General features: G+C 40.5%; 1 protein-coding gene across 1 annotated transcript; it reads right to left on the bottom strand.

The window, feature by feature from the left end:
• Positions 1–475: 475 nt before the first annotated feature.
• Positions 476–1185, bottom strand: LOC131220471 (uncharacterized). The gene has a single exon (XM_058215368.1). The coding sequence runs from the start codon at positions 1182–1184 to the stop codon at positions 702–704; it is 483 nt and encodes a 160-aa protein (XP_058071351.1). The 5' UTR covers position 1185; the 3' UTR covers positions 476–701.
• Between the last annotated feature and the right edge of the window lie 10339 nt (positions 1186–11524).

Genomic DNA, 11524 nt, shown 5'->3' with positions numbered 1-11524 from the left:
CACCTGATTTAGGTGTCTAATCCGAACAGTCCATGTGAGGCGGAATCCCATAAAAACATAAGGGATAAATTTTCACCCTAGTCTAAAATTCGGGCAATAGCAAATTAAGGGAAATGAAAATCAAGGGAGATAACTGTTTTCATTTTTTACGGGTTTCATGAGGTGCTGCTTCACGTAGACTGTTAAGCTTTTGGAGTCACATCACGTATGATGAGTTCTCATACAAGTTCCCTCAAGGTCCGTGCAAACTGGTGTGTGGGTGAGCATTTGGTGTGTGCGTGTGTGTGTGTGTGTGTGTGTATATATATATATATATATATATATATATATATATATATATATATATATATATATAAACTCTGTCATGGATTACTGTGAAGCTGATATGGGTCAATGTTTTCTAAGTTTCGACACACCTTGGTTGAAAATTAAAGGCTTCTTGGATGCATATCAAAGAGTAAGATTTTAAAAAAATAAAAAATGCATGTCTGCCTGTTCACTGTCTCCATTTACAATGGTTAAAAAAAAAATTACAGAATCCTATCCACCATCTCTCGCTCTCTCTCTCTCATGAGAAAGGAAGCATTCTGAGTGGAAAGGAGATAGGGATAATTCCACTTGAGGCTCAAAAATCATCACCACTGCCGACATAAATTTTGCCACCATCATCATCGGCCTCATTATCATCATCATCATCCAATTCAATTCACCTCAGGGATACTCTGCAGCGCTGGTCTCCAAGACCGGTGCCTCAGATGGGACTCACTGGCCCCATTTATCAAGTGAGCCAGAACTTCTTGGATCGACATCCCACCGATATCGACCCTCTCTAGCAATTCATCCACTTGCTTCTTCGTAAGCTTGATCTTCACTTCTGTAGTAGGAACTCTTTTCTTCTCGTCTAGCAGCCTCTCCTTTTCCATCTCTCCCACCATCTTCCCTCCAAGGCCGTACGGCCCACCGCTCTCGATCTCAGGATCCCAGTCGTCGCTGGGACATGTCATGGAAGATCGGTGCCTGAGACAATTCCCCATTCCCAGAGATGTATTTTTCTTCTCTCTCTCTATCTCCTCTCTATAGAATTTAGCTTGTATTTTAAGAAGAAGATTTTGGAAATGGAGGTGGTCTATGGTTTTTATAAAGAGGAGCAATGTAAGAAGACGGGGACAGGTTCTGAGAAGCATTCATGGATGGGGTTGAGAAAATGTCAAACCAAACCATGTTTACCAGGTAGGATATGACACTATACCATTTGGCATTGGATGACTGACCACGTCAGTACTTGTGTTTTCGGTTCAGACTCGGTCATTTGACTCGGCTTAGTGATGAAGTTTCTTCTAGTGAATGGACCATCTCTAATGATGTATCAAGGGATATGTCTGTCCATGACAACGGTTCAATTGAAAACCGTCCATGACAACAGTCCATCTCTAATGATTTGGGAGCGTGGATTTGGAACCCTATGGATTTGAAACCCTTGGATTTGAATTAATCCTCCTATTGTGTCTGGCACCCTTGATTTAGAATCAACTTTAATTCAAAAGTAGCATAATATATTTACATGGCTTTGAATTTAATTACTAAATCTAACTTTAATATTCCTAATTAGTAAACGTACGTAATGTTTGACACAATGATTGTAATAAATCTGCTGAAATATATACATTGCCATAAAATAATGAATTTCTAAGTTTCCGATGGGCCACAAGCATAAGATCATGTAACCAATGATTTTTAACTGTTAATTTACATGGACAATGTTTGGACGGGGCTAATCATCATATTAAAGTAATTATAGTGATGCAATTGATAATCTAATTATTTCGGGGTATCATTAGTGAGCATGTGTCCAATAAATTAATAGTCTAGCTAGTTCCACACATGTTACAAATACAACTCTAAAAACGGATCTTAGATGTAATCCAAGCTTTCACTGCCCTCAGCTGCTTTATGGTGCCAAACAACCAGCCCCTTGCATCTATGGTGCCAAACGACCCGTCTAGAAGTATTGATTTGATGCTTAACCGTTGGGTCCACTGCTACATGGGAAAATCCGCGTATAACCATTCTACACATGGCATACGTGTAATTCAATCGGGCAGTTATATGATGCTCTGGTGGACGTGACTTGCCTGTAACCTAACCCTGAGTTCTGTGGGCCCCACCATTATGTTTGTGTTTATATCTGTTATGTCCTTACGTTTTTCCAAGCTCATTTTAGGAATGCAGCGAGTGGATTAAGTGCGGCCCTGCCTCACCCAACACAGTGCGTATGTCTAGTATATCAACACTGTCTATCCGTTTTTCCATATCATTTTAGTACATGATACAAAAAAAAAAGAAGTAGATCTGAATTTTAGGTGGACTACCTTACAGGAAATAATAGTGATAGACCATTAAAACCTTCTTGTGGGCCACAAAAGTTTTTGATGAAGCTGATATTTGTTTTTTTTACCTTCCTCCAAGTCTGTGTGACCTTATCAATGAGTTGAAGGAAAAATAAACATTACGGTGGAATCTAAGAAGTTTTTAATAGTAGGCATTCTATCACCACTATTTCCTCTGGTGTGGTTCACCTAAGATTTTTATCTTCTTTATGTAGGGGCTGGTCTTAAAATAAGCTACCAAAAGGGATGGACAGCATGAATATACTAGCATGCATCAAGTTAGCCTCATGGTCAGGGGCCACACTGTGTTGTGTGAGTCTGGCCGCACCTAATCTGCTTCCAAGGAATGAGCTCAAACGTGAACCAAGTCCAAAACTTGAATAAATTACTAGATAAGAAAACGTGGAAATTGAGCACCCACCAATAAAATCTTTTTGATTGCTGCATATTTGCATTTCACCTTTTATCCAGGTGGGAATGATTCCAAGTTAGATGGTATGTAAATATTATGGTGGCCCTTAGAAATTTTCAATAGTGGCTTTTCTATCCCCAGTAGCTCTTGAGTGTTGAATCTCCCTTCAGCTTGTGCTTATGTTCTAAGATGTCTTTAAAATAATGCAAACATCAATAAAGCCTATAGAGCTTGGGTTAGAGGGTATTCCTAACACGTCACAAGTTAGTTGTTATTGTTCTCAAAATACATACCATGTGCCGTGCTTAGAAATTACACGTGGCATAAATTAACTTAAATTAAACCATAATTACCCATTGTACATCTGGTCCCAAAATCAAGTGGTCAAACAATCCTAACCTTTGATCCGTAAACACTTGTTTGTTAAAATGGGATTTTTTAAAATGTTAAAGTCTCTTGATATACATTGATATACCATCATCTAACAGTTGCGCGAGCTAAAGCTTGAGTTTTCAGAGAAAGTGGTGATTTAATATGGTATTATAATAAAAAGTCTTGTTTTCTAATCCAAGAGTAGCAAAATATGCCTCTAATATATTCTCTCACCAGTATGTTGCCGTGCGGAGTTCTACCCCACGCGTGCTGGAGAGTGTTAGGGCCTGCTTGATTTCAAGGGAATTGGGAAATACCCTTGCAAAGTTCATTATTACCTTTTCCCCTGTTTGGATTTTCAAATGCAATTTCGCCTCGAAAATTGGTCTGAAAAAGTTGACTTGCATTTGTGGACCCCACTGTGATGTGTATGACATATCTACACCGTCCATCTATTTTATCAGAAGATTTTAGGGCCTAAGTCTAAAATTGATAAGGGATAAACACAAATATCAGCTTCAGTCAAAACATCTAAGCGCCACAAAATTTTTATACGGCAAACATTAAATTTCCACTGTTTCCTGTGGTGTGGTCCACTAGAGCTTTGGATCTATCTCATTTTTGAGTTCATGGCCTAAATGAGGCTGACATACAGGATGAACGGTGTTGATACATCATGTACATCACAGTGGGCCCTGTATTACTTTCACAGCCATCCTTGATTTTAACGCCAAAACACTACGCCGTCGACATCGGCGCACAGGAAGCGAGGAAACGAGGGGCAATTCGCTGGTAAGTAATTATTACTTATTTCCCAGCTAATTCCCATTTACTTCACAAATCAAACAGGCCCTTAAAGTCCCTTGATAAATACACTGGTAGGCCATCATCTAACAACTGGAGCTTTTAGAAAAAGTAATGATTTAAAATTTAACCATTCAATAAATGTCCACTAATCCAACCTATATATAATCAAATAAGCATAATTTTGCTTCATGATACATTTACATTGAGACCCATAGTTTGTGCTTGCGTATTATCAATCACACTTTGGTAGAGCATATCATTGTTTTTCTCAATTCTATTCAAACAATCAAATAATGGTCCCACCTTGGATGACTCAAACCTTCAAAATCAAAATGATTGGAAAGTGCTAACTTCCTTCGGCTTAATGAATATTTGTTTATTGAATGTGGATCATTGACCATCTGCAATTTCAACCTTACGTTTGGTGGCCATCAACTAGACAGCGAGGTTCATCCGTTCCTTTGTGAGGTTTGTAATTTCCACCGTCAACAGCAAAGTCCGGATATAACAAGTCATAACAGCTAGGGGCTAACTCCGTTATGAGCTGTGGGATCGGCCGCTGTGACCGATGCGAAGGCCAGTGTATTATTTTAAATGACTACCGTCAATATAAAGGAATGCTGCAGATGGAAATGTCGCCCGATATAATCGGCCGTTGCAACAGTTATCAACCAAATGTCATAAAAATAATATAATGATATTATTATAATAATAATGAGAAATGCACCGGTGCTCTTATAAGCGATAGTGTTTCTAGTTGTATGGGATGATTTTGACAGTCCAATCAGTTGATCTGAACCGCCCATTAAATCCGGAACTCGTTTCATGGGATACCATTTGCAAATCAAACTGATCTGATGATCCAACACATCATTAATTTGGTCTTTTTTAAGCTTTCCTTTTCCAAGCCATGGATGTGATATTTAGGTTTGGCTAAAAAGGACACGCCAAAATAATGAGTGTTATATATGGACGCAAAGTGTCAGTGCCCCTGCCACAGGAACTTCCTGTGATAGGAGGCTATGTGGGGTCCACAGAGATTCTCATGAAAAATCTACACTGTCCATCAGTTTCTCAAGACCACAATAGGACTGGAATCCTAAAATCAGGCAGATCCAAAATTCAGGTGGGCCACACCACACAAAACAGCGGGGATTGAATGCTTACTATTGGAAATTTTGTGGAGGCCACGGAAGTTTGTATCAGGATGATAATCCTGATTACAGTTTATCTGAGTGGTAGAAACAATATGTAACGTTTGGATGGAAATTAAGCATCATGGTCAGCTCCAGGAAAGTTTAAACAGTCGACGTTTCTTTCTTGCTGTTTCATTTGGTGTGGCCCACATGAGTTCTTTGCCAGTCTGATTTTTTCCTACCTTTTCTATTGTGGTATTCAGAGACTTATGGACAGAGTGGATTTATCACGGGCATCTCAATGGACCCTACATAGATTCCAGAAACTTCCTTTGGACAGTGCACATGCAATTCGCGTCCGTTATACGTTGGCCGGATGACTCCTCCCCCCGATGTGGGCCCGCATGGAATATGTATTACAACCAACTCGTCCATCAGATGCATCACCTTAGGACACCGCCATGTCTTAAAAACCAATTCCATCCAAAACTATGGTGGACCACAGCACAGAGAGCAATGCAGGAGGGGGCAACCACCCTTGATTCTCACTGGAGCTCACCCGAGCTGTTGAACAGATTGATTTTTGTTCTAAACCTTCATCTACGGCAGAATAAGGGTCTGGATGGCCTAGATTTCTTTTAAACAACATGATGGGCCCTGTGCAAATCATTCATGAGCATCCCTCTCAACTTGTATCTTATGCCGTGGCCCACCTGAATTTTCCTTTGGGCTGATTTCTTGTATGATCATGTAGATGGACGGGTTGGATATTGTGAATACATTACTTCAACCCCACTTCTGTCCGGTACCATCATACGTGTACCACCGTTAATGAAGATCTCAACACCAGGTTATGGGTTCCATGGTAATGCACCCCACTATTTAATGGCTATGATCTGCGCTATCTTCCTGACACAGACATAAGTAACCCATTGAACGGTCCATATAGATGGGCATGTAACTAACCTTGACACATCGTTTCAAGACTCAAACGAGTCCCATGCAACTCGGTGAGTTGACTCAACACTCGCTAGGAACCGACTCGGTTGACACAACGATCTACTTCCGACTTGGCCGAGTCGCGACTCGACCCAAGACTCGATGAGCCGGCCGAGCAACCGAGTATTAAATCCACGGATGTATGGTCAACAACACACATGTGGTTGGGTAGGCACGCTTAAGCTATCAATGAGAAAGGAATTAAGGAAAGCCACCTAACATGGACCATGCAGTGTGAATGGGGTTCGAGATCGAATCTGTGCTTATCAATGTGGGTGTGAACACGGCTAAGGAAACGGTATCTTTTTGAAAGCAGTGTCACTATTTCATGTCCTTGCCGGACAATGATTGATACATGGGTCTCATCTTTTTACTACTATATCCGTTTACTTTTGGTTTTTTATATTCTTTGGTGAGACAAAGTTGGCACCTCCTACTACACGTCCACCTCCATCTTCTGGGACGCGGCTTGGTGGATCCCTGGATCTACCGACGTCGGTTGGTCCCTGAATGTGAGGCCCACCTTGATGTATTTTCCCTAGATCCACGCCGTACATCCGTTTTTGCATATTATTTTAAGACACGTTCCAAAAAAACCTATTATGGGCACAAAAGTTTTTAATCAAATTTATATTTGTGTGTTGGCACTCATTTTTTATGTCACGTGTGGTGTGTGCCAAACCAATCGACTTTCTGCCCTAAGCACCAAAATAAGCAAGATATATTTACAACTTTCTACCCTAAGCACCAAAATAAGCAAGATATATCTTGTGAACATATGTGACCAGATTACGAGAAGATTAGTCACTTAGTCACTTGCAGAGTTTTAAAAATGATCAGATAATAATAGAAGTGGGCATCAAGTTAAGTCGAGTCGAGTCAAGGTAGGCCAAGCTCAGCTTGGCTTGTCCATACTGTACTCGAGTTCAAGTTCGAGCTCGAGCTCGACATTGAAGCTTGGCTTGTTTGCCAAAGTTGTCGAGTCGAGTCGAGTTTGAGCGCCAGAGAAATTTTTTAATGACTGTCAGAGGTTCAACAGGAATTTTTGACAACTGTCAAAGGCTTAAAAACCAGATCCGGTGATTATTAATGGTTCCGAATGTATTTCTGGTGACTGTTGGAGACTCTGGAGACAGATCTGACAACTGTAAATGGTCCTAAATGAATTTTCGGCAGCTACTGAGGCCCATAAAGGTTTCCAACGAGTGTTGTAGGTCCACAAGACAGATCCGGCAACTGTCAAGGGCCTGAAAAACTAGATCTGGTCCTTGAACGCTAGATCCGATAGATCTCTTTGTCAAAAACATCAATATGGACTGTTGCTCTTCCATCTCTAAATCCAGTGGGCTGTTACACTTAAGGGAATGGTTAAGGGTCATAAAAACTCATAGAACCATTTGTTGATGATGATGGGTGCATGATTATTCTACTTTCACCAGTGTAAAGGGTTTTGTAAAGCGGCAGAGTGGAAAGGTAGTCCCTCAAAACAGAAAAGAAACAGAATAAGAAGAAGAAGAAGAAGAAGAAGAAGAAGAGGAAACAGATCTAGGCACTCACCTTGTCGGGATTGGGCGCGGCCGCTATGATTCACTAGGCGAGATCGGGTGGTGGTAGTGGTCTAGTGGAGATGTGCGAGCAGCGTGCAGGCAGTCGTAGGTGGTGGTGGTCCTGGTGGATTGTTGTTGCTCGTCGGGCGGGCGTGCGGCGGGCAGTGGCTAGGTGGAGACCGTGGGGTAGAGAAAGAGAAGAAAGGGAAAGGGAGAAAAGGAAAGGGGGCGTGCGGACTGCGGGTAGGGTTTTAAGTGAGTGTGTGTGTGTGTGTGTGTGTGTGTGTATGTGTGTGTGTAAATTAATATAGTTATTCCTAAACGAGCCGAGTCAAGCTCAAGTTCGAGTCGAGTTAAAATGCCCCTTGGTCGAACTCGGCTCGAACTCAACTCGAGCTAAAAGAAATGAGCTTGACTCAGCCCGACTCGTCCATTCAAGCCGAGTCAATCCGAGCTGACTCAAGCCAAGTCGAGCGAGTTATTCGAGCTAGCTCAACTCATGAACAGCCCTAGGTGATAATAAGACAGTAGGGCTATTCCTTCGAAGGTGAGTTGCATATTGCCTTTTCTAGATCATTTGCTTGCCCCAAATAGATATTTCATGTTTTACTGCCTTGTAATATGTCCACGTCATCATTGATGTTGTCAACTTTGCTATGTTAATGGCGTCTGTGATGATGTAGCCTAATCACATTACAGTAAACAAAATTCATGTTTGGACTTTTCAGAATACCAATACAATCATGCGAAGGAAAAATCTCACCATAGATATGCAAGAATGCATGTTTTGAAAGAACTGCGTGATATTGGATAATGGACAAATCCAGTGTATAAGTGTAGATTTAAATTACAACTAATAACTATAGTTAAGACTTACCGCTAATGGATTATCACTACTCCTAGGATAACTTGAGAAAAAGTAAATTGATAGGTTTGTTTGGTATTGAATTGGATTATGTTTGTTGTAGATTTCATCTCCTATTTGTAGATTTCTATTGCACAACTTATTCTTCTAAATATTTCTATTATTTCTTTTTTCTTCTACTGAAGTGCAGGATTGTGATGTAGTAATAATTTCGGTGAAACCAAGGTTGTACGCACAGGGATTGAATATGTGTAGATTTCTGAACTATTTGAGAATTGGAACTAGAAATTATATTAAATCTGAAACTTGAGAAATATGTTGTTGTGAAGTGAAACTTATCAAAATAATAGAACTAGAGCACCAAGGATTCACTTATAGCCATCTTAATGCATCCTTAATCAATTCAATCAATACTTCAATTGGAATCGAAGTCCTAATCTATCAAGTTGGGTGATAGAGCGGTTAAAATATTATAAATAATTTCAAACAAATTCTAAACATCCATAATATTGATTCCTCATAAAACCATCTTATTAAATTGATTATAGAGAGTTCAAAGCATCTACCATGCCCGTAGTCAATGGTAGATCAAGGAATTCTATAGATCAAACAATTATAAATAGAGAAGAAAGCATTCATAGAGTTCGTAAGCATCCACCGTGCTCGGAGTTGACGATAAATCAAAGTAATAATCAAAATACTTCTTACTTTTAAACCATAAACTATAAAATATTCAACATGAAGATCATAAATTGAATAAAAGTAAGAAAAACATTAAAATAAACTACAAGTTTCAACTCTTAGCTCTAGCTAAGAGATTAGCCAATTTTAGACATGATTGAATTAAAAACTCCTAAGAAAAACTAATTAAAGAGGAAGAAAGAATTCCTTGAAGCAGTATCACTCTTTGCTCTAATCTTCCAACCCTAATTCGTGCTTAAAATGCCTCAGATAACCATTTTAAATAAGCTTTGTGTGACTGACTTTGCAAACCGCCTCAAATTTACACAGTTTGTGTAGCTTTAATGACACCTTTGATGACACTTCGATATCATTAAAGGTGTGAAGTTTAGTTGGATTCAAATTCGAAAACTGCATGCCTTTTGCGCACTGCGTAAGTCTTCGATGTCATCGCCCAGCCATCGATGTCATTGAACTAATCTTCTATATCATCAAGCTGGCTTTGATGTCATCATGAATCGCCCAGAACTGTCCACCGAGTTGAGCTCGAAATTCTTTAATTTATCGATGTCATCGAACTGGCTTCAATGATATCGAACTTCTCTTCGATGGGATCAAAGGGTCTACCTTCACACCATATCCGACGTATGCGCGCGATCTTAAGCCAGGTCCCGCACACCGACGTTGGCTCGAGTCGAAACTTATGTCTTGGCGATCGCGTCGTCGCCGCGGTTCCAACGCCGTGACTTGCGCACCGAACCGATACCCAGGTAAGAAGATGCCGATCAGCGTTTATTCCGAAGAAACACCGCGCGTTGCGGATTTCGAGGGAATCTCTACGCAATAAGTCCCATCAATCATCATTAAATGCAACCTTATCTCAAGTACAACAACCCATACCTCTTTCTTCACAAAGTCAACTCTCTCTCTCTTCACCCATCCCTCCTTTACTCACTTTTCAAACAAACCCATGCCCCATTAATTACACCCATCACTCCATCACCTCATATCACTCCCATCCTCTCATTTTCTCTCTCATTTTCTCATATCTCTCCAAGCAACCCCAAGCCCCAAACGTCCAAGCCTCCTCTCCCTCTCAAGTGTGGTCCACCTTCCATCTTCCATCTACACCCTCCCATCTCTCATCCACACCATTAATCCCCCATCAACCTCCATTAAAAGTGAAGGTAAGGAGCTAAGGAGTCCAAGGGAGCAAGGAGAAGAAAGATTAGGTGGGTGTTTTGCCATTATTTTAAATTATAGGGCCCACTTGTTGGTGGGACCCATTTGGATGTATGTGATTTAATCAAGAGGGCCCATAGTGGCGGGGTTCCTCTATCTCACCGTGTATCTCTCTCTTTATCTCTCTCTCATTCTTTCCTTGTAATGTTGTGGATCCCACCGATATGTGTTACATCTCCCCCGTCCATCTACATCAGACGGTGTGGCCCACTCTATTATAGGTGATGATCCACACCCCCTACTGTTGGGATGGTTTGATATGATTCATTTATATTTATATATATATATATATATATATATATATATATATATATATATATATATATATATATGTATGTTATATATTATATATTATATGTATATAATATATAATATAATATGTACTTATATATATATACAATATAAGATAAATATTAAATGTATATGTATATATATATATTGGTGGGCCACATTCACGTGGGACCCACCACATTTCTGTGAATATATACAAATCGTCCAGTTGCAACAATAAAGAGAAGAAAGGAGTGGTGGGCCACTCATGCAGGCCCCACCTTGATGTATATGTAAGATCCGAGCCGTCCATGTTGTTCCTCAACTCATTTTAGGCGTTGAGTCGAAAAATGAAGTGGATCCCATTTTCTGGCGGGCCGTACCATAGGAAACAGTGTCCCTACCTTTGATTTGCTCCCTGATGCTCCTGTACATCTGAAAAAGCTCAATATTGGACTTGATGGGTCTGTCTTGGGCCATAGACTCCGATGGTTGGGTTGGATTTTATTGATGCGGACCCCACCAATGAAAAACCATGGAATAACATTCTTTTTGAAAAAAAAAGGAAGAAGCGGCTGACTGCTGGCAGCAGCAGGACGCTGGGCTGAGGACGGGTGGCCAGGGACCTTGGGTCCCAACCACAGTGTATGCCCCATCTTGATGTGTCTCGACAATCAACACCGTGCGTTTGATGAGTACCCTCAGTCCACGCGTCCACGTCAAAAATCAGCCTTATGCGGAACGCAGGTGGGCCACACCATCTGAAATCATATGAAGACATGTCTAAACATATAGAAGTACTTGGT

This window comes from Magnolia sinica, chromosome 12 (assembly GCF_029962835.1).
Source record: "Magnolia sinica isolate HGM2019 chromosome 12, MsV1, whole genome shotgun sequence".
Taxonomy (NCBI): Eukaryota; Viridiplantae; Streptophyta; class Magnoliopsida; order Magnoliales; family Magnoliaceae; genus Magnolia; species Magnolia sinica.
Note: the sequence above shows the minus strand (reverse complement) of the source record. Positions and strands in the feature narration are given on the sequence as shown.

Excerpts from the sequence above, each read along its gene's own strand:
- LOC131220471 (XM_058215368.1), bottom strand. The coding sequence starts at position 1,184 with ATGCTTCTCAGAACCTGTCCCCGTCTTCTTACATTGCTCCTCTTTATA.